At 34.4% G+C, this 25,059-nt stretch overlaps 2 protein-coding genes across 2 annotated transcripts; one reads left to right on the top strand and one right to left on the bottom strand.

Annotated features, from left to right (window-relative positions):
• Positions 1 to 17,104: 17,104 nt before the first annotated feature.
• LOC105557775 lies at positions 17,105 to 19,048 on the bottom strand. Its single transcript, XM_012005101.1, has one exon. The coding sequence runs from the start codon at positions 19,046 to 19,048 to the stop codon at positions 17,105 to 17,107; it is 1,944 nt and encodes a 647-aa protein (XP_011860491.1).
• A 3,164-nt stretch (positions 19,049 to 22,212) lies between these two features.
• Positions 22,213 to 24,541, top strand: LOC105557773 (DNA mismatch repair protein Mlh1-like). The gene is made up of 2 exons (XM_012005100.1): positions 22,213 to 22,642; positions 22,731 to 24,541. The coding sequence occupies exons 1-2, from the start codon at positions 22,213 to 22,215 to the stop codon at positions 24,539 to 24,541; spliced, it is 2,241 nt and encodes a 746-aa protein (XP_011860490.1).
• The last annotated feature ends 518 nt before the right edge of the window (positions 24,542 to 25,059 follow it).

The following is a 25,059-nucleotide window of genomic DNA, read 5'->3' as shown; positions in this document are numbered from 1 at the left end:
TGTAATAGTTACTATGCTAATTCAAACAATAGGAGTGATATGGTGGCTTGCCAAGCTAGATTTACGGGCTCACATGCATGATAAATTTATAGAGCAGAACAACGGATTGACCGTTACGGTATACCGGCTTGAGGAGAGAATAAAAAATCTTTCTGAGGAGCTAGATGAGTTTAAATTACAAGTTTTAAGCGGAAAAATTAAACCTTAATATCTTTATCTAAATTTTCATTTCACAATGACTAAATATATTTTGTCCGTTGACGGAGGAGGCATAAGAGGAATAATTCCTGCCATAATACTAGCAGAAATAGAAAAAGATCAAGAAAAAAGGTAGCAGAAATCTTTGATCTAATGGCAGGTACTTCAACCGGTGGGATTGTTGTGGCTGGGTTATGCAAGAAAGATGAACGGGGAAATCCCCAATATTCAGCCAATGATTTAGTTGAGCTTTACCAAGAATATGGATCATATATTTTCAAGTCTTCGTTTTTTAGACAATCAATACTATCGTGGTTTAACTGTGCACAATACCCACACAAAAACATCGAATCGATATTGGAAAAATATTTTGGTGAAGATATTCTCAAAAACACTTTAAGTAAGGTGTTGATTACAAGTTACGATTCAGAGTTCTTCCCTTCTCCACCTAATGCTTAAGCTTAAAACACTAGATGCTTTTTACAAGATATAAGATACCATTTTCCTCAGAGGTTTTTAACACTGCTCTAATCATGTCATTGTCTCTATGTGATATAGCATCTGTAAGTATTGTATGAGTTTCTTCCCGACCATCTGAATGTTTTGTGGTCATCTCTTCATTCAGAACTTCCTTTAATAGTTTTTGTTTTTTGGCTTCTCCTAAAAGATCTTTTACAGCTTGATTATTTTTATGACTTATAGCATACTGTAGTAGTGATAATGTCTCCTCTCTACCCTGATATTTGTAAGCTATTTTCGCTAAAAGAATCGTGCTTGCATTATAGCTGGACTTTTTGAATATTCCATTTCTGAACCTTCCAGCAATACCTTTCCCTTCCTCTATTTCTCTTGCTAGCTTTTGAATATTCTTTCTATCTTTATTTGTTAACTCATATATATCACATACTAATTCACCAGTCAGTTTTGGCGTTTTCATAGCCTCCTATTATAGATTTGTTGATTTAGTGGTAGCGCAGTTGCTCACCCCATAAATTTGGTGCTCTCTTTCAATCAAAGTTGTCTTGCTGCTTGAAATGTTTTCCTTGTAAAAATTTGGCTTATCTTTATGTCAGCTCATTCAAACAGCATCAATATGACTTAACTCTTTGGACGGAGGAATTCCCTAGGGATTATCCTATTGAATTCTATGATATTTTTTGCCACATTGTCTACAGTGCCCAGACACTGGTTCTATGTAACTTAATTAAAAACGTTTGTTTTAGCGTAAGACAACTACCTTTAGCTCATCAGCTCAGTTATAAGCAAAATTTCTGGATTCCAGACTGGAATGACACCATTTGCTGTCTTCAAAAATGAATGTTCGTACAGCTATGGGCGGTATGACGTGTTGCTTGGGTTAGCTATAGATTTCTGAAATGATTTCAAAAAAATGATAACTAAGGTTAAAGCAACAACATGAGGTTTCTCAGCTCTGGAAATTTCATGTTTAACTGCAAAAATAGATACTTATTTAAAAAGTATCCTGTTACTTTCAGTCCTAACTGAAATTCTTGGAATGAGTAGCTGTTTTGTAGGTTATTATTGTATACATCATGCAACATTTGTGGAAAAGGTAGGAGTTTATCTGCATAATAATCTCCTGCTTTTTTTGACACTGCTCTACCAGTTTTTGGAGAAATAAATTGTAAGTTTTCCTTAACACCTGTTACAGCACATTTGGATAAGTCTAACTTGAATCCCAATTGCGTAAGAAGCAGAAGCTCTAAGTTGAGATAATGGCTTTGCCAAGACTGATTGTTGTGTTTAATTACATCGATGAAATATCGAAAATTGTCATACAGCACGGCGCAGGGTTCACTTTCTGGAAGCACTTTTTCTAAAATAGAGGAGAAAGAGACAATAGTAATGCTTTTTAACCTATCTTGAAAGAAATGATGGAATGGAGATTCGATTAATTCGCACTTTAAAAAACCTAGATTTTCAGGTAACTTAGCACTCCATTCTGCATGTAATAGATTACTTATCTGAAACTTATAATTGCTATTGTTTGTTAGCTTAATTAATCCCCTGCGCTTTCCATGATTTTTTGTAAACAGAGAAAGAATTAAGTTTTTATCGCCGTATTTTTTAGCAGCTATAATGATGCCTTCATCTTTCCATCTCATTTAGAGTATATTGACCGTATGATATTATAGGATAGTACACCTAGAGCTTGTAATCCATAAAAATCACTTACTCTGTTACTGTTTGCTTCCAAAGTTTCAAGGCTATGAGAGAGTAAGTTATTGGCTGCCACTCTTCTTCCTGAGCCTGATGCATTTCATACTGAGCTTTTGGTTTTTGGTTTGCTAAATAATTGTTTGAATGATTTTAGTAACATTATTTTGTCCTGAACTAAGTCCATTAAAAATACATTATGTCCCCACGGCAATTGTGCAACAAGTTGTTGCACAAATTCAATATCTTGATATTCGACTGCAAATTGGCGCATATATTTCAAGTTTCTCGTGCTAAAACCTTTCATTTCAGGGAATCCAGCCTTTAAGTCTCTACTTAACTGCTCAATTATTTTAGACCCCCAACCTTGATTCTTTTGCTTTTCTAGAATCCGCGAATGATAAAGCAGTAGCAGTTCTTTATTTACTGTTCTTGCTGCCTTATAACGGTTTGTTGCAATACGATCTTTTAACTGCTCTAAAAATTCTGTATATTCTTTTGCTATAATTTTTGTCATACGGTTTCTTTTAATCCATTATGCAATTCCTTTGTCTGTCGAGAAGACAATCTTTCGCTTGCCTGCAACTTTGAAGGGATTCCTTATTGACTTCAAACTCGTCCATCAACTAAAATATATTGACTTTACGTGCAATATTAGCTTTAAACCAGTAAAACAAGCTGCTTAACATATGCGTTTTTTCTATTCTAATTATATTCTTTTTTTGTCTTTATGTTGTTTTTTGCTTTTTTCGTTATCTTCAACAAAAGCCCAAACGAATGATACGTTAGCTGTTCCTATACCACAAAGGAAAAAAGAGATAGTTGAGCACACTGTTGTAGCACAACCGAGGCAAATTATCGAAATGCAAGAAGAAGTCATTATTAACGAGGGTAAAGAATTCATTCCAATTCCAAAAAGAAAAAAAAGTGTAGAGAAAAAACTAAGAAGGGATGTTAGAGGGGCAAAAAATGAAATAGGAAACGAAAAAAGCGTTGAGAGCAAAAAGGATGAATTAGTTGTAACAGAAATTATTAACTCTATAAGAGACAAGCTCACAAAATGCTGGAGCATTCCTGAAAGCATAGCTTACAAAGAAAATTTTAATATAAAAATTAACTTATTGTTATCCAGTCAAGGCGAGATAATTATGGCCGATGTAGCAGACAGTGATTCCTATCGAAATAATCCACTTTTCAGGTCGATAGCAGATAACGCAATGCGTGCAGTATATAAATGCAGCCCATTGACTGGCTTGCCTACTCAGCACCACCACATTTGGCGTGAAGTAACACTAGACTTTATTCTATAGCTAAAGTAATTCTATAATTTAATAAGCCGTCATTCCACTGCTTGTTAGCGGAATCTATCCGCGGCGGTATGACGTAGGAAGATCTGAGCAGATTTTCAATCAAGAACAGCCAAAGATCTCTCTGAGATGTCAGTTTCTTTTGTATCTGCAACTTTACCATTCTGATCGAATGAAATTTGCAGAGACTTACTGCTATACTTCCTTTTTCCTAAGAAGTTAGCTTGTTTAATTTTATATGAGACATAGTACCAGACATTGTCATCGAACTTTGATACTAATGTTGGTGATCCTAAAGTGTGAACCACTTTTTCTTTATCGTCACCTGCCTCTATCTTGCTCCACAATTCAACACTAATGCCAGGAGCTCCGTGGTTGTGAATAGTGTGTGTGCAGCTCACTGTAAATAATAAAATAAAAGATATTAATACTCGCATTTCTGTTGATAAATTACTTGAAGCTATAATACACTAATAAATTACCTGCCGTCAAATTTCAAAAAGTTAAATTGACTGATTCTCAATATCATTTAATATAATATTTACTTTAGAAAATAATAGGTGTCTTATGTCATTGTTAGAAGCAGATCCAATATACAAACCTTTTAATTACCCTTGGGCGTATGATGCGTGGCTGCAGCAACAAAGAATTCATTGGATACCTGAGGAAGTTCCGCTTGCTGATGACGTGAAGGATTGGAAAACTAAACTTTCAAACGTAGAGAAAAATCTACTAACTCAGATTTTTAGATTCTTTACTCAAGCGGACATTGAAGTAAATAACTGCTACATGAGGCATTATTCAAATATATTTAAGCCAACAGAAATATGCATGATGCTTGCAAGTTTTTCCAATATGGAAACCATACACATTGCAGCTTATTCTTATCTTTTAGACACAATTGGCATGCCAGAAAGCGAGTATCAAGCATTTTTAAAGTATGATGCTATGAGAAAGAAATATGAATACATGCTAGAATTTGAGGAAAGCAAAAAACACGATAAAAAACATGTAGCTAAAACTCTAGCAGTGTTTGGTGCATTTACCGAGGGGTTGCAGTTATTCGCATCGTTTGCAATTTTGCTCAATTTTCAACGCTTTGGAAAAATGAAAGGTATGGGGCAGATAATCGCCTGGTCAGCTCGTGATGAAACTTTGCACACCAATTCAATTATTATGTTATTTAATACATTTATTAAAGAGAATAATGAAATTTGGGACAACGAGTTTAAAGAGGAATTATATTCTGCATGCCGCACTATTGTTGAGCTTGAGGACGAGTTCATAAAGCTTGCCTTTGATTTAGGAGATGTTGAAGGACTATCCGCAGAAGAAGTGCGCAATTACATACGCTACATAGCAAACAGACGGTTAATGCAATTAGGTCTTGAGTCTATATATGATGTCAATGATAATCCTATTCCATGGCTCGATGAAATACTAAATGGCGTTGAACATACGAATTTCTTTGAAAATAGAGTAACAGAGTATAGTCGTGCAGCAACTCAAGGCACATGGGAGGAGGCTTTTACTGAAAACGACACGAATAATAGGTGAGTGCTAATTTCACTCTTCCTTGTCGTGCAAGTAGCTGACACTGGAATCAGTTTTTTGATCGAGAATGTTGTATAGTGCATAATCAATTTTCCTGGATCGAAGTAGTCAAGGCACTGGGATCTGATAGACAATATCCGTGCAGTATGCACTAGAGTAGCAAAAGCAGCTGGTTTTTCATAGTGTTCCACAGCAGTTTAGACAGTTTTGCTTTACTTAACAACTAACTTACCATATATATGTCCACAGGACATTGGTATATAAGAACGTGCTACAACTATTAATCTTACTCACGGTCATCACTTCAGTTGCATTCTTTGGTCATTTAGTTCCAATGGAAGCAAAAACCTTCTTGTACTCAACGAGCCTGAGTATAAAAGAGGTTTTGCTATTTATAATGCCTTTTATTATTTTTGCGTTAATCTTTAGCAGTGTTAACAATCTTAAGCAGTCAGCTATAAAGTTCATATTGTTACTTATTATAATGATCTTCTTATCGAATCTGGCTTCAAGTTTAATAGCTTATTCTGTTGGGCATTTTATCATGCAAAACACTTATTCAATACAAGATATAACGTATGAAGAAACAATTGTTCCTTTATGGTCATTTAGGCTTCCGCTACTCCTTTCTAACTTTCATGCTCTTGCTTGTGGATTTGTGTCCAGCATAGTAGTGTCTATACTGCTACCTAAGAAAAGCGAAGAGCTTTCGAACAAAATGTTAGATTTAACTCTCTTTATTTTGAAGACGTTTTTGACGCCGATTATTCCAATATTTGTACTTGGGCTTGCTTTAAAAATGCAGCATGATCAAGTTTTATCTATAATATTTAAGGATTACTCAATAATTTTCATTATTATAGCATCTGCAACCTACCTTTATGTTTTCCTCTTATATGGAGCAGCAAATTCATTCAAGATCACAAGCTGGATAGCTAGTATAGGCAATATGATACCGGCATTTATTACTGCAATGAGCACAATGTCTAGTAATGCAACTATGCCTCTTACTCTTGAAGGAAGCAAAAAAAATGTAAAGCAACCTGACATAGCATCGTCTGTTGTACCAATAACTGCTAGCTTTCATTTAGTAGGTGATTGCTTTTTTGTTATAATATTATCAATGGTAATCACTTCTGGTTATTTATTGTCCACAACGGACTATGTAACTTTTCTTCTCTATTTTTTGTTATTTAAGTTTGCTATCGTTGCAGTGCCGGCAGGAGGAATTATGGTAATGCTACCTATTCTTGAGAAATACCTCAAATTTTCTCCAGAAATGCTTTCGTTAATCACAGCCTTGTATATAGTGTTTGATCCAATAATCACTTCAGCAAATGTTATGGGTAATGGTGCCTTTACTATGATGTTTACAAAACTCTATGATAAGCTTAAGTAATGTCTATTTTAGCGATTGATACTGTAGGTACTGGTAGTTCAATAGCAATAGTTGATTATGATGGTAATTGTTTTGTAGAGCGCAATTCCACCAGCAACAATCATGTAGAATCATTTTTTCAAATTCTGAATACTTTGTTTGATAAGCACAATTATAATTACGATAAAATAGATCATTTAGCGGTAGTAGTTGGCCCGGGAAGTTTCACTGGAATTAGAGTTGGTATATCAGCAGCACAAGGTATAAATCTTGCTACAAATAAGCCATTATACGGAGTTAGTGCGCTGGAAGTTCAAGCTTACACAATATCTTTGCTTTGTACGAATAGCAAAAAAAATATCAGAGCTATAATCAAAAATGCTCAAGGGTTTTATACGCAGTTATTTGATTTCAATTTATTGCCGCTATCTGGTCCAACTGCAGCACGTGACCCTGGATCCAAGTGTCACGCTACAAGCAGTACACATATGGATTGCAATTTAAATGCTAGCCATGCAGGACTATTAGTTCATTATAGACTGAAGAACAAGCAAAAATTAAATGAAGTTGAGGCTCTATATTTAAATGAGCTTCAGTATATGAAATCATTATAGACTATTCTTTCGCGTACATGCTAATTTGGCTAAGCTTATGCATCTGGTTTACTATCTCTTGAGCTACTTCTTTTATACTTATATCTGAATTTTCTATCTCTATGGCATTCGGTGGTATAAATAAATTGTTAATCCTAAATTGCTCTATCATGCTATTTACATTATCCACCTTCCTATTTTTTCTTTGCCTTTTTAATGCAATACGCTTTTGTAATGTCGGTAGATCACACCTAAGTACCACAGGAAGGATTTCTGTGTTCATTTTTTTACTAAGTCTTACTGTTGAATCATACATCCTCATGTTCTGGTCATTATTTTCCATCAACTCATCAATAAATATGTAATTTTTTGAGTGAATCGGATAATTTTCTATTACCTGAAGCATAATTTGCATAATGCCATATATTCTATCTTGAACTTCTTTAGGTATTTGATCACGTTCAAAGACACCATTGTATATAGAGCAAACTTGAACATTGTTATAGAACTTACTATTTACAATTAATGCGTCTATCATATTGGATAATTCTATTGCTGTGGAAAGTTTACCACTTCCTGGAAGACCAGAGAGATATATGAAGAATCCTGCTGGCTGTTTTTTTGTGTTAATATTTACCATATTATTTTCAATCTTGAAACTTACATTTATGATAACATAAAAATAAAGCTTTAAAACATATAGAATATTATATAGAAAATTATTTTTATAGTTATGATATTATGTAATTTAGAAACATAAATTCTGTATATAAATTCTATAATAACGATAAATATTTTTAAGCAAGCTACAACACAAAAGTGTTTGGTATTCAGAAAGCAAGACAGAGTGGCATAGACTTATTAGTTTACTACAAGCCTTTTTTCGTGTATAAATCTTCAGAAGATTCTAACAGAGGATTGTGTTGTTAACAAAGAGCAGAGTAAAAAGGGATCTAGTCCATGCCTATCAGATTTTGTCTTACCTTAAACTGGATGATCATACATATACTCACCTCTCGGTACGTTCTGAAGATCGAAAGTCGTTTTATATTTACCCATTTGGTATACGCTTTGACGAAGTGAATGAAAATTCATTGATGAGAGTATCACTAGATGGAAGTGTGATTGAGGGTACAGAATATCAATATAATAAAACTGGCTATATAATTCATGGTTTTGTTTATCAAGCAAGGAAAGACATTCAAGCAATTTTTCACCTGCATACACCTTCTATTGTAGCAGTTTCTTCTCTAAAAGATGGACTACTTCCAATAAGTCAATGGGCACTGCACTTTTACAATAAAATCTCTTACCATAATTATAATTCCCTAGCACTTAGCAATACAGAAGGAAAGAGGTTAATAGCTGATCTGAAAGAAAATTTTGTTATGTTAATGCGCAATCATGGATCTATAACGTGTGGTCGGACTATACAAGAAGCAATGTTTTACACGTATCATTTAGAACGAGCGTGCAAAACTCAATGTTTAACGTTAGCAATGAATAGGGAGTTATCAATTCCAAGTGAAGAAATTTGCTCAAAAGCTGTAAAGGATCTCCTATCTTTTGAAAGCAATTTTGGTGAGAGGGATTGGCACGCATGGGTTAGACTAATTAAAAGTAAGTTGTAAGAGGCTTTCGCACTACATCCAAGTAGGGAGTCCTATGCGTCAAGTTAAGAGGTTGTAAGCAAATTTAGAGAGGTTAAAGTGGATACTCTGACCTTACCCAGAAAAAGTAGAACCGCCAAGTGAAAAATATATGCTAATTAGTACAACATCAGAGCTGGAAGATACGTGTGAAGAATTAATAGCAAAAAAGCCGAAATTTATAGCAGTTGACACGGAGTTCATTAGAAATAATTTAACCTACTACCCAAAATTATCGTTAATTCAAATTTCTTACGGAGAGAAGAGTTTTATTGTAGACGCATTAGTGCCAGAAATTGATTTATCATTCATTAAGAAAATAATGCTAAATCAGGGGATAACCAAAGTGTTTCATAGCTGCCGGCAGGACATAGAATCCTTACTCACTGTGTTTAAATGTATTCCCACTCCCATTTTTGATACCCAAGTTGCTGCTATGTTTTGTCATTATTATCATGACTTTATTGGTTACTCAAAAGTGGTAGAGCAATATCAAGGAGTAGTGCTGGATAAAATTAAAGCTAAAAATTCAGATTGGTTAAGGCGTCCGTTGTCCAAGGATCAGTTAGACTATGCAATAAACGACGTGGTACACCTATATGACTTATACCAAATATTGTGCAATAAACTTGAAGAAAATAATAGGACGTGTTGGTTTCAAGAAGAGATGGAATCAATAGTTAATATAAATAAGTATTTACATAATCCAAAAGATGCATGGAAAAGAATTAAATTTAATTATGAAGCAAATCCAAGATTGGTATTAACTGTTAAAGCAGTTAGTGAATGGCAAGAGACCTTAGCACAGCGCTATAATATGAATCGTAATAAAGTAATTAATAATGCTGTCATAGCTGGTTTTATTGAAAAAAATGTAGAGCATGTTGATGAGATTTTAGATGATCTCAAGAGGAATGCAAAAAATATAAAAGATGCAGATTTACTAGAGTTTGTGAATATTTTTAATGAAAATGAAAAAAATTGGATGCAGCAAAACAGCATCTTACCGAATAATTATGACAAATCTGTATTCGATATACTCTCAATTATTTTAGATAGTAAATGTAAAGAAAGTAATATATCAAAGAAATTAGTTTCTTCAAAAGATGAGTTAACCGGGTCAATATCTGGGCAGATAGATAAACTATTCAAGGGGTGGAGATACGATTTTTTTGGCAGGTCAATCGAATTATTTCTGAACACAAGCTCAAAATTTGAGATTTCAGCAGTGAAATCCGCAAATAATACAACTAAAATTCGGAGTAATTTGGTGGAGAATAACTGTTGCTAAAGTAACTTAGATTTATCGACAATCGTCATTCCGCTGCTTGTTAGCGGGATCTATGCTAAGAGATACCGCGAATGAATTGCGGTATGACGGTTAAGTAGGGTGTCATCCCAGTGCCCAGAAACTGGGATCCAGGAAAATTGATTGTAAACGAGCAAACATTTTCGATAAAATTACCAAAAAGCTAGATCCCAGTGTCAAGCACTGGGATGACAGGGGAGGGAGGCTGCTGGGATGACAGAAGAAGGTACTACCCTGACAACCGTCATCCCGCTACTTGTTAGCGGCCAAGAGATACTACGGCGGTATGACGTAGAGCTACGTGTTTAGGTTTAATGAATCCACTATATCTTTTACTTGAGAAAAAACATACTCTTTGCTTACACTGGTGTCGATAATAAAGTCACTCATCTTCCTTTTCTCCTCAATAGATAACTGAACATTGAAGATTAAATTTAGCTTTTCTTTATCTATGTTGCGTTCGTTAAGTCTTTGAGCTTGCACAACGCTATCTGCATAGATAAAAATAATAAGGTCACAGTATGAATGAAATTTTGTTTCTAATAGAAGTGGCACATCTAAAACTAAAAGCTTTCTATCGATCTTTTTTTCCTTGGCAATAAAAAATTCTAATTCACGCAGCACAGCAGAGTGAACCAAAGATTGAAATTGTTTCCAATTTTCATCGTAGGCTAAGAAATATTTAGACAGTACTGTTCTACCTATTTCACCATTTACTACCACTCCAGGAAAATTTTTTTCTGCATAACTTATTATGCTTTTATCCACTTTATAAAGTTGGTGTACAACAGAATCAGCATCAAACACAGCAGCACCAAACTCTTGAAAGCAACTAGCTACAAAGCTCTTTCCTACCCCAATTCCGCCTGTTAGACCTATGATCATATAGCAAAATACATTAGACTTCTTTCGAAACTATATTACAGTAGCTGCTGTGTCTACTCAAAATCCAAATTTGGCTATGCAGAGGATCTGATGATATAAGAAAAAATAAACAGCTATTATTTTTTTAGTAATTAAGTAAAATAGAGTGAAAGATTGCGAGGAAGTTTTGAAAAATAAGATAAAAAAGATAGTAATTTCAGGAAAGGAAGTGTGGCCAATCATCGAGGGCGGCAAAGGTATCGCAATCAGTGATGGAAGGTCAAGTGGGGCATTTGCTGCAGCAGATGCTGTGGGTACGTTTTCTGGTGCAAATGCTAAGCTTATTGATGATAATGGTGAGTTAGTGCCGCTGATTTACAAAGGCAAAACAAGAAATGAAAAACACAGTGAATTGATTGAGTATAGTATTAAAGCTGGAATCAGTCAGGCAAAAATAGCTAATGAAATATCAAAGGGTCATGGAAGAATACATATGAATGTGCTTTGGGAGATGGGAGCAGCAGAACGCGTGCTTCATGGCATATTAGAAAAAGCAAAAGGCTTAGTTCATGGTATTACCTGCGGTGCTGGTATGCCTTATAGGCTTGGAGAAATTGCAGCTAAATATCAGGTTTATTATTACCCTATTGTCTCATCGGTGCGTGCTTTTAAAGCATTATGGAAGCGTGCTTACCAAAGAATATCTTCCTATTTGCTTGGTGGAGTAGTGTATGAAGATCCATGGCTTGCTGGAGGGCACAATGGACTCAGTAACAGTGAAGACCCAGAGCTACCACAGGCTCCATTTGAAAGAGTTGCAGAGCTTAGATCTTTCATGAACGAGATTGGTCTTTCAGAAACACCAATTGTTATGGCAGGAGGAGTGTGGCATTTGAAAGATTGGGAACATTGGTTTGACAATCTGCAAATTGGCCCTATAGCTTTTCAGTTTGGCACTCGTCCACTTTTGACGAAAGAAAGCCCAATTTCTGCAGAGTGGAAAAAGAAGCTACTCACTTTAGAAGAAGGTGATGTATTTTTAAATAAATTTAGTCCAACAGGGTTTTACTCATCTGCAGTAAAAAATAACTTCATACGTGAGTTGCAGGAACGGAATTCACGTAAAATAAAGTTTTCAGAAAATGCCAGCGAAGAATTTAGTAGTGAATTTGCAATGGGTAGCAGAGGTAGGGAGATCTACCTTACTTCAAAAGACAAAGAGCTGGCAAATACATGGACTAAAGCAGGGTATACAGAAGCAATGAAAACTCCAGATACAACTGTTATTTTTGTGACGCCAGGCAAATTTGCAGAGATAAGACAAGATCAAATCAATTGTATGGGATGCTTAAGTCATTGTTTGTTTAGCAATTGGAAGGATCACGGCAACCATTCAACGGGACGAAAGCCAGATCCACGAAGTTTTTGTATACAAAAAACACTGCAAAATATTATACATGACGGCGATATTGAAAACGAACTCATGTTTTCCGGTCACAATGTATACAAGTTTAAACAAGATCCATTTTATGGGGATGGCTACGTGCCGACAGTAAAAGAACTGGTGGAAAGAATATTAACCGGATATTAAGTTATGGTTGATTTGACAAGAAGACGTTACTTTAGTGTAATAAGTATTTATTAATTTAGTCTTAACTTAAGAGGGTATTTATGGTAGCAAGTGATAGTGTTTTAAAAAGGTATGCGTTAGCCTATATAAAAAAATCTGGTAATAACAGTAATGTTAAAGAATTTTTACAATTTCGTAATACGCAAAACACCACAAATTGGAGTGAGGAGAATTTTAAAAATGCGTATGAAGAATTTACACGTCTAAACTCAACTAATAGACACAATACAGAAAGCAGAAATAATCAATATAACGCAGGGAATAACAGGCAACCTACAGGCCCTCAGGTTACACACGTACATGTACACAATGATAGAGGTTTAGATTTTTGGGATTATTTACTACTTCGCAGCCTGTTTGGTGGTCATACTACAGTTATAAATAACCCTGGTTTCAGTAGTGGTAGCCATCAAAGCAGAGAAGATAAGAAAAAAGACTCAGAGGACAGTAGAAAGCTATTAGCCTTAGGTATGGTAGCTGCAGTTGTGTGTGTTGCTTTCCATGCTGGTATGTGTTTTTGGTATAACAGCAGCAGAAAAGCGGCTAGAAAAGAAGAAAAAATAGATTATCTTGATAATAAGCTTAAGATGCTTAGGAATATAGAATTTGCGGTTGGCACTGTTTCTTTAGCGGCTTTGGTAGCTTGTGCTGTTTATCCAGTGTTACCAGTGTGGGGTTTAGTTATCCTTGGCGTTAATTCTCTTGTATGTTTTGCCGGTGGTTTAGCTTTTCATATGAAGCATGAGAAAGAGTCAGAAAATATTAAGAAAGCTGAAGAAGCAGTAGGTAGCTATCTTGGACAAGGGCGTGGTTGTGGAGATTATGATTCACCACCTCCTTACTCTCCAACTGCTCCTTCTTATCATGACATCGAACCTAGTGGGACGTTTTCTCATTCTAATGTGGAACAACATTCTGGAGGTCATGGATATAGCTATACGAACATTCATTTTGGAAGGTAAATTGCACAGCAAATGGTGTTATTTCAGTCTGGAATCTACCGTCTTAAGCGTCAAGATAAAAACTATTGTTTTTGACCATGGCATTTAAACAAATAATGATTTTTCTCATGACAGCAACTAATGCAACTTTAGCGGCTTTGCCAGAAGCAACTAAGCGCTGGTAAAGGGCTTTCATTTTCCTGTTATGACGCATTGCGACCACAGCAGACATGTATAATGCTTTTCGAGCATAAAACCTGCCACCTATGATTTGAGCTTTGCTTACCTTTCTTCCGCTTTCATTAGTTTTTGGTGCAACTCCAATTAGACAGGCTACTTCTTTATTATCTAATCTACCAAGCTCAGGTACTTCTATGAGTAGGATACTCGCAATTTTGCGTCCAACACCTTTATAGCTAGTTAGAAGTTTGCTTTTTTCCTTCAAATCAGGGTCAGAGTCTATTATGTCTTCTATGTCTCGCCTAACTTGCTCTAATTGTTTTTTGGCAAATTCTATCTGCTTTGCTATATATTCTCTGGCTTTTCCTGTCACATTGTGTAAACGACACATATTTGCGTGGACATCATCGCTTAGGTTACGCTCAATTGCTCTTAGTTCTTTTAGTTCTTCTTGTTTTTGTGAAACTATACATTCTACTACCTCATCGTTTTTTGTAATAAATTCGGCATACTTTTCTAGCAATTTTGCATCTAATTTGTCTTTTTTTGCAAAATGGTTACAAGCTTTCGCAAACGCATATACCCGGTTTGGGTGAGCTCTATGAACAGCTATACTATGTTCTTGTAACAATTTTACGACAAGTTTTTCATAACCGCCTGTTTACACATAATTCAACAAATACATTAACTATTTTTGACTTTATAAACTCAGATATAGCTTTTTCTGCATTTTCTATACGCTGATGTTTATTGTTGATTAAGTGTCTCTTTTAAAACATCAATACCCATAAAAACTGTTCTAGCCATTTTTTCACCTATAAATATAATCAAATAACAATATAAATGATGTACAGGATTGTGATTCGATCTTTTAGATCCCCCTACCGTTCGTACTACATTTTTTAAGCAAGGAGTGTACCTACGATTTCTATCAATCAATCCAGTTGACAGCTTGCTCATTATAGCCTTGCGACTTTGATTTAATATACAATCCAGGAAACTTGGTTGTGTATTGAGTTTGATAAGTGTAGGGTTTTATGTTAAAAGGGAGCGTTTTTGATGAAATTGCAAAAAAGACTGGATCCCAGTGTCAAGCACTGGGATGACACCCCATAAGTGTTGAAAGTGCAATCACACAAGGTGATTAATGGTATGTAAATCTCCTCTTGATATCAACCTTCGTTGTTGGGAAAGCAGATAAACCACGTCGAAAATTCGCTTAAACCTTCTAACCACAGGCAAAAAGGCGCTTTTTTAATTTACCATTGAAATTTATGCCGTTAACCACCTTATATAATGCCACTTATAGCACTTTCAACACTTATGGATGACACCCTCCTGATGGGCCAAAATTACAACGTTCGTACAGTTGTGGATACTGCGGCGATATGACGTAGGGAAATCTTACTTATTATAGCTATAGTTCTACATGAATTACAAAAGTAATATTTACTAAATCTTAATATTTTAAACCTATACCCATATTTTAATAAATAATGAGCTGTAATTAGTATGAATGATCCATTTAAAAGTAAGAACTATAAAAAAAATCTCGACTCCTTGATAGAAGCTATAAAGCTGAAAAATATTGGTGAACAATATAATAAAACAGTGAGATATTTATCCCAGACATTAGAGAGTTTTACAGATAAGGCAGAAGATGTAGCTAAGTTTGTTATATGTAGTGACTTGAATAATTATATAGAACCGGTGAACAAAAAGCCATCAGGTTTTTTTGGAATATTCAAGGAAACATTTAATAAAATCTTGGGAAAAGATGCTTCAATTCAGGATAACGATATAAGAAATTTTGCTAATGATAAATTGCCCAGTCTTGCTGAAAAAATAACATTCGAATACCTAAATGTTTTAAAGAAAATTTCAGATTTAGAGCAAAGTAAAAAAAATCAGGAGGAATATAGATTGTATGGAGTGAACTTAGAGGATAGAACAGCATCAAAACAAGAAGAAAATCCTTTATATGAGCTACAAGCAGGAGATTCAGGCTATGGAAGTTCATTAAATGGAGAGCATGAATATGCGGATATCGGTATAAAGAAAAAACAATCTCATTCATTTCTAACAGAGAATAAAAGATTTGCAACGAAACACATAACAGCAAAATCTGATCCAAAATCTCATGTCAGCAAAAATCCTCCTTCCACACAAGTAAGTGTTAAGGAAATGGTTGCACCAATTGAGAAAGGAAAAGGAGGAAGATAGTAACATTTGGGAAAAAACATATGGTCAAGTCAAGAGATTGTGAGCAAACTTAGGAAATTATAGCTAAACTGACTGTATCTGTTCAGAGGAGTGGCTAATGTGCAAATATTGAAGCAAAGTGCGTGACTCACAGCTGTACGAACATTGCAATATGGCACATAGTAAACGATGTCATCCCAGTGCCCAGACACTGGGATCCAGTTTTCCATATAATCTCATCGAAAATGTTGTAATCACTTTCTGTGCTAGTTTGCTTGTGAACAAGCAAACTTTTCTGGATCCCAGTGTCAAGCACTGGGATGACATCATAGGGACACTGGGATCTAGGGAATGTTCAAAAAACTGTGTCAAATCAACTCATACACTTCATTACCAACTTCATGATGAAGTTCTGCAGTTGGATGGAAATAATCAAAAAAAGAAATAATCCTTTAGTGTTTCTTCGCTACACCCAGGGTTATAGTGAACGTCAAGTTTCCCTTTAAATATCAACTTTAAGAGTATTTTTATATTTTCTTTAAATCTCCCAATTTGGTCTGCAATGTTCGATGTGCATGCATCTTGACAATTTAAACCTTTGCTCTTGTATTCGCTAAGCATACTTTTCATTTTAGAGTTAAGATCAAATGCTTTTATTTCAAGATTTGTACTTTTCTTCATATAATCTAAGCCATTAGCCAATTTTGCATTGAAACTCTCTGTGAGCTTCGTAGCTAGTTCCCTTGCTTTTTCATCTCTATTAAAAGCTGGTATTGAGCCAACTTCAGGTGCGTTTGCAACAACTATATGCTTAACACCATGTTCATTTAGAACCTTAAGTGCATTACATATTTCACTCACTGCTTGTTCCAACACTTCTTCCGCTTTAGTATCGTCATAAGCAGTGGCAACCATAACATCATTTCCGCCGATTATGATGCAAAATAAATCTTCTTTACCTATATCTGGTTTATTTGTCATAATATTTACCGTAGATTAGCATGTTGTTTCATTAGATTCATAAAAAAAGAAAAATAGTGGTGAAATTATACAACTTTGGCCTAACTTTCTCTCCACTTTTTCCAGGCAAAATCAGCTTCTTCTTAACTTGACACGTATACTTAAAAGAACCCTCTAAGTTTTCTAGCGCGGCTTGGATGTTTCAACTTGCGCAGTGCTTTTGCCTCTATTTGCCTAATTCTCTCACGTGTTACATTAAAAATTTTTCCTACTTCTTCTAAGGTATGCTCCTTCCCATCTTTACCAAGGCCAAAACGCATTCTTAGAATTCTTTCTTCCTTTGGTGTTAAAGTTGCAAGAACATTGGTTGTAATGCCACGCAAGTCAGCAAGTATTGCAGCATCCTCTGGTCTAGAGACTCGCTTATCTTCTATACAATCACCGAAGGTACTACTATCATCCTTTCCTGTTGGAGCTTCAAGACTTACTGGGTCCCTTGCTATTTTCATAACTTTGCGTATTCTTTCCAGTGGCATTGCCAGTTCTACACTCAATTCCTCTAACGTCGGCTCTCTTCCCATCTCATGAGCCATTTTTCTTAATGCTCTGTTGATTTTACTGATAATTTCTACCATATGAACTGGTATTCTAACTACTTTAGACTGCTCAGGTATTGCCCTAGTGATTGATTGTCTTACCCACCAAGTGCCATAAGTTGAAAATTTATATCCACGTTTGTAATCAAACTTATCCACGGCCTTCATAAGACCAATATTGCCTTCTTGTATCAAATCAAGCAGATCAAGGCCTCTTTTTGAATACTTCTTAGCAATGGAAACTACTAGCCTTAAGTTAGCCTTAATCATCTCTTGCTTTGCTTCAGAGACTTCTCGTTCGTGTTTTTGTATTCTCCTGATTAGCTCCTTAAATTCTTGCACGTTATCTTCCTGTATATGCTGCTTAATACCGTTCAAAGTGCTAGCTATATGTTCAGAGTTATCGTCTATAAACCTTAAAAATTTGTTTTTTAATTCACCTGTAAAAGAGGACTGATTTTCATTGATCTTTAAAAGACTTATCTTTTTCAATTCGTGCTTTAAAAGCACGTCATCATAAACTTTATAGAAACTTTCTCTATCGATATCGTATTTTCTAGCCTCAGCAATAAGATTAGCCTCTTCAAGCGTGATGGATCTATTTATCTTATAAAGTTCTTGTGTAATTCTGGCAACAGCAGCATCACTTAACTTAATTTGTAATGCTATAGACCATATTTGACTATATAAATTCTCTAGTTCATCAGAGGAATCTTTAGAATTTTTTCTTAATACCAATGCTCCATTTGTTAAAGTAATTATCTCATCCAATGCAACTATGACCTTTGGCAATAAGTCACTTTCCATTTCAAGAATAGAAACATTCAAATTCGCTGAATTTATATTTTCATTATCACCGTCTTTCTCATCATCACTTTTTTTACTATCTTTCTTATCATCACTACAGTACCCAGTATCTTCAGAAACATCCTCAGAACCCTCAACATCTTCAGCACTTTCTTCACTCTCTTCTTTGGGTACCACATTAAAGTCAGAGTTATAAATTGCATCCAGATCTATAATTTCTCTCAGTAAGAGAGCTCCACTACTTAAATCATCACGCCATGCTTTTATCACCTTTAATGTTACTGATGTTTCAATTATTGCACGTAACATGTTATGCTTTTCAGATTCAATTTTTTTTGCTATCTCGATTTCATCTGCCCTTGACAAAAGCTTTACAGAGCTCATGTCTTGTAAATAAATCCTCACTGGATCATCATTTTGTACTAAAGTTGCAGTAACATTTGGCAATGTGTCATCATCATCAAGTTTACTATCATCACTGTTGGAAGGAATATCTTCTTCATCTTCGCTACTTTCAAGCACATTAATTCCGGAATCCTGCAATAAAGATATAGCATCATCTATAAAATCAGACGAAAAATTTTCATCTGATAATTTATCATTTATATCATCAAAGGTGACAAAACCACCTTTTTTTATACTTTTAGTTACAAGATCTCTGATAATTTTTTTCTTATCTTCTGCATCATTAATAGTTGACATCATTACCTTTACAGTTTATAATTTTATTTCTTATTAACAAATAAACTTACAACGAGCAAGTCTATAATTTTACTTTTAACTTGTGGCTATTTGTTATTTCATATAGTTTAAGATACTGTTAACTTATGTACACTTGTCTTGATCAATTGTTCCATACTCTTCTTCCATTTTTACTGCTATGGACAATCCAACTGAAAATGTTGCAATTCCAACCACTATAGCAGTAAGCATTAAAACATGAGGTATAGGATTGCTATATAAATAAAAATTTGAAACCAATATAGGAGGCAAAGAACTTTTTATATATCCTAGAGATATGTAAAACAACAAAACAGATGCTTGGAAGACGCTTACCCCTATCATTTTCTTGATTAAATTTTTATCGTTTATAATAATATATAAACCTAGCACCATTAATACAATAATAATCGTATAATTATATAAAGTCATTGTTTTTTCCTACGAGCAAAATTCATATATATAATTAACATAGAGGAGCAGACAGTAAATGCTACACCTAATTCCACCAAAAAAATACCCAATTTTTGACCGGTTCTATTATTGGCTGACAAGATATCATAAGATAAAAAATTTTGGCCAAGTAAAGTTGTTGCAACGCCCGTTCCTCCATAAATTAAAATACCTAACACGTTAGTCAATCTAATCACAGAATAAGGTATTGCTTTTAGAGTTGTAGATACACCAAATAGCATTGAATATAATATTATCCCGGAGGCAATAATTATTCCTGCTTGAAAACCTCCACCTGGAGTATAATCACCGTGAAATTGTATGTATAAACCAAATAAAATGATAAAAGGTATCATCAAAAATGTTACTGCATTTAATACCGAATCTTTAATCATTTTCTTTTTCTTCTTTTAATATCAACGTTATACAAAGCGCAGCAGTAAAAACTACTATAGTTTCTCCAAACGTGTCATAACCACGAAAGCTTGCTAAAACAGCTGTCACTATGTTAGGAATACCGGTAGCTTTTTCGGTATTTTCCACATAATAAGGAGCAACATGCAAGTGGATAGGAGCATTGTTGCTGCCAAAATCTGGCAATTGAATCATAAAATATGACAAACATACAGCCAGAAATAACATAAAAAAAAGCGTTATAGGGTTATGAGATAGATTTACTTTATGATTCTTTATCAAGGAGAGTGCTGCAAACGTAAAAATCGTACTGAGCCCTGCACCAACAGAAGCTTCAGTAATTGCAACATCAGGTGCATTCATAATTAAGTATATAAGCGCAATAAGTGAACTAAATACACACATTAGAACAGCACTTACGACTAAATGTCGCGAGAAGACTATAAAAACCGTAACTGTTAGTAACAACAAAAGCAGCACTACATTTAATATTTCTAACACCTTAACCTTCTTTAACAATTTTTTTCTTAACTTTATAATAAGTGCGCGCTAAAATATAACCATTAGTTGAGCTAGCTACCCATATTATAAGAATTAATAATATTATTTTAACAGTATTGATTGAAAATTCATTCTGCAAAGCAAAACCAATTAACAATAGCGTTGCACCGCTAGAATCTGTAATACCTGCTGCATGTAACCTAGTATAGAAATCAGGAAATCTAATTACTCCCACACTTGAAATGATTACTGAACAAATGCCTAAAAATATAAGAACGGATCCTATCATAAATTATTAAAACAACATTAATCTCATTAGTGCTATAGTTGATATAAAGCTAACGCTAGCATACAACAATGCTATATCAATTAAAAAAAAATTATTCAGAATGATTGATATTGCTGTTATGAGTACAACTACTTGCGTTGAGAAATTATTGAACGCTAAAACCTTATTGTACACATCACTTGACTTAGACACTATGCGGCACAACATTACACTCATACAGAACAACAATGTATAGATAGCAATGTGAAGCATTTAAAGACTATGTAACTTCAGTAGATTTCTAAACGGATACTTCTTCATCGCCATCTTGATCATTTATTTCATCATCTATTTCACCATCCACTTCATAATCTTGGCTTTCTTGACTTGCATCAAGATCTGTGTTAAATTGACCATCAGAAAAATTTAATAAATTCGCTAGCTTACTTGTATTACTGCTGTAAACATTATTCATATTTCCTTTCATGTACTCCTTGCATCTACCTACCAAAAGGTTAAATAGCTCATGAGTATCCACCTGTTTTTCTGCTATTTCATGTAAGGAAACTATGGTGTTTTTATGGTCTTTAAACTGAACTGTTTGAACTGGATTACTTGCTCCTGTATTTAAATCATGTGTTCTTTGACTTGCCAATAGAACCAATTTGAAACGGTTACTTACCTGTTCTGTACACTTTTCTACAATAGACTCAACCATAAGATACTACCTTAATAAGTTTTATACTATATCACAAAAAACAAGTTGTCAACTTTGTATCTATTGCGATTCAATTTCATGTTTTACTTTTTCTGCCTCAGATTTTATTTCTTGGCTTCCTGTCATCGTGATTGTTATTTCATGATCAAACTTTTTTAGAAATCCTAACAATCGCTCTAAAGAAAAACCATCTATTTTACCATTTTTAATTTGTGATACCTTTGGCTGATCAATACCAAGTTTCTCAGCTGCAAAAGCCTGAGTCCAAGCATTTTTTTCTATAATTTTATTTATTATATAAAGCAACTTTGTTTTTACTTCTGCACTGTCTAAGTTATTTAACGATATTACTTCCATAATTCTTACACTCACATATCAATTAACTTTATTAAACATTATAACATAATATTTAATATACCAAGATATTAATATCATATAGCTTGTCAATAATTATATGATATCAAATTTAAAACTTTAAGTTGATTGTATATTAATATTTCAATCAAATTTCTAGTAATTTTAAATTACCATTTTACTATCAGCCCATCTGAAAAAATCATTTACAGAAAGAACAAGCTAAAATTACAAAGCTTGAAATACAAAAATAATTATTTTATAAATTTATCTTACATAAGAAGTTTATATCTCTATATCTTAACATAGATATTTATTTAAATTTTTAAAATTTCTATTTTAACGAGAATTCTATATATTATATTTATAATATAACTTAAATATTTGTTGCTTTTTAGCTGGAACACTATTTAGTTAGTAAGTAAAATTGTGTTGAATATGACAAAAATAAAAAAAGATGTTGCCGTTATTATGGGAAGTGAGTCAGATTACACCACTATGGTCCATACCGTCGATATGCTAAAAGCATTAGAAGTTTCACATGACATATTCATAACATCTGCACATAGAACACCAGAAAGGCTCTTCAATTTTGCTAAATCTGCACAAGAAGAAGGTTTTAAGGTTATTATAGCTGGTGCAGGAGGTGCAGCTCATTTACCTGGTATGGTTGCGTCATTAACTTGTTTACCAGTTATCGGCGTTCCTGTGCATAGTAAACAATTAAATGGACTGGACAGTCTACTCTCTATAGTTCAAATGCCAAAGGGTGTTCCAGTTGCAACCATGTCTATAGGAGAAAATGGAGCATATAATGCTGCCATTACCGCCGTATCTATATTGTCAATTTCCAACAGTGAAATTGCAGGTAGGTTAAAAAAGTGGAGAGAGAGACAGACCAAAGAAGTAAAAGAAAAACCAGTTTCATAATAAATCTATGGCAATAATCCTTCTAGATACAAAAACCATAAACCGTATAGCAGCGGGGGAGGTGATAGAAAGGCCAGCAAGTGTAGTAAAGGAATTAGTGGAAAATGCAATAGATGCTGGAAGTTTAGAAATAGAAATTAAAATAGAAAGTGGTGGGCGTAATCTTATTACTGTGATAGATAATGGTAACGGAGTAGAAAAAAACGATTTAGAACTCGCATTTATGCGTCATGCCACCTCAAAATTAAGTGATAGTGAGTTGATAGAAATCAAACATCTTGGTTTTAGGGGAGAAGCTTTACCTTCGATTGCAGCAGTAAGCAGAATAAAATTATCATCTAAGGCAAAAGGAGCAAGTGAAGCGTGGTCTATAAGGTATGAGGGCGGAGAAAAAATAGGGGAGCTTATGCCTTGTTCTTTATTGCAAGGTACACATATTGAAGTGAGAGATTTATTTTTTGCCACTCCAAATAGGCTAAAATTTCTGAAAACCGAAAGAGCGGAAACGCAAGCTATAGTTGATATCGTAAACAACTTAGCAATGATAAATTATAGAATAGGGTTTACTCTCACTTCAGGTAATAAAAAGCTCTTAAAATACGCTAAGCAGATTTCGTTATTTCATAGATTGTGTGAAGTAGAAGAAGAATTTCAGGGCAATTCTTTAGAGGTCAATGAAGAAGACGGCATCAAACTTACGGGACATATCTGCAAACCAACTGTCAACCGCGGTAAGTCAACTATGATCTATACGTTTGTTAATGGAAGGCCAATCAAGGATAATCTACTTATTGGTGCAATTCGATATGCGTATCACGACTTTATTTCAAGCGATAGATATCCTTTTGCAGTGCTGCACTTAGAAGTACCATACGATCAAGTAGATGTAAATGTGCATCCAAATAAGTCAGAAGTAAGGTTTCAGAATAAGAAGCTCATATATGAGATAGTGACAAGAGGATTAATCAAAGCATTGTCAAGAAGGATAGGCACCTTTCCAGCTAGTACTACTAATGCGATAGAGGGTCTTTTGAAAGGTTCATTATCAGATTCTTTTGATAAGTCTAATGTTCAAAATGAAAGAAGGCCAAGTCCTTTTGAAAATCAACTAATAAAAGAATTTACTTCTCCAAATGAAAGAGCAAAAGGCTTATCAGAACAGTCAAAATCGTTTGATTATACTGACATACAGAAATTCCCATCACAAGCAGAGACTATGGTTCTAGAAAAAAAGGTATTAGAACAAGTTGATTTGATAGAGAGCCACCCGCTCGGGTTTGCACGCTGTCAGATCTATAATACTTATATTATTGCCGAGGTAAGAGACAAATTGATTATAGTCGACCAACATGCAGCCCATGAAAGGCTAGTATATGAATGCTTAAAACGAAAATCAAGTATAAAAAAACAAAAACTGCTTCTTCCTGAAATGGTTGAAATCAAAAATCAAGCCGGAATGGAGATGATTGAAACTTATAAAGATAAGTTATTTGAAATGGGTTTTGATATTGAAATCAAACCAGAAAATAAAGTGATAGTAAAAGAAATCCCTGCAATTTTGGGCATAATAGACGTAAAAGAGATGCTAATTAATATAGTCGATAGATTAACGGAAATAGAAGATACATTGCCAGTAGAAGATAAAGTGAACAAAATATTGGCAACTATCGCTTGTCATGGATCAATTAGAGCAGGCAGGAAAATGAAGTTGGAGGAGATGAATGAGCTGCTGAGACAAATGGAAAAAACCCCATATTCCGGGCAATGCAACCATGGGAGACCAACCTATATAGAAATGAAATTGAGTGATATTGAAAAACTGTTTGAGCGCAGGTAATGAGGTTGCCATAAATATGTAAGTGCTCTTTCCTCGTCATCCAAGTAGCTCATAGAAACGGATTAAACGAAAAAACTTGCTTGACAAACTCCGCCAGCCCCCTTATTATGATAGTGAAGGTATTTAGTTATCTTCATCTGTGCAGATTAAACAGCAAGAAAACAACGTAGTTGGCGTCTTATTTTTAATTTTTTGCACTATGTGCACCTTATGTCTTCACAACATTTCTGGGTTTTTACCTATATAAGCTGAAACGCGCTTATAAGTCGTTTAAGACAGTATAGTACGCCAATTTGCAGGATTAGAGAGTGACAACTAGCTAACGCGGGGTTTCTTTTGCCTTTTTTTCTGCTTAGTAAATTTCTTAAACATTTAAACTAAGGTGAGTTACGTTTAAAAGCAGCTAAATTGCAGTGTTTAAGATTTAAAAAACGCCAAATACTGAAAATAGACAATGACCAGGGCTTCTTTTGCCTTTTTTTTATTTGGTAAATTTCTTAATGTTTGTAGCTAAACGA

The sequence above is a fragment of the Vollenhovia emeryi genome, unplaced genomic scaffold, assembly GCF_000949405.1.
Source record: "Vollenhovia emeryi isolate VEMERY1.0 unplaced genomic scaffold, V.emery_V1.0 DF939421.1, whole genome shotgun sequence".
In the NCBI taxonomy this organism is placed as follows: domain Eukaryota; kingdom Metazoa; phylum Arthropoda; class Insecta; order Hymenoptera; family Formicidae; genus Vollenhovia; species Vollenhovia emeryi.
Note: the sequence above shows the minus strand (reverse complement) of the source record. Positions and strands in the feature narration are given on the sequence as shown.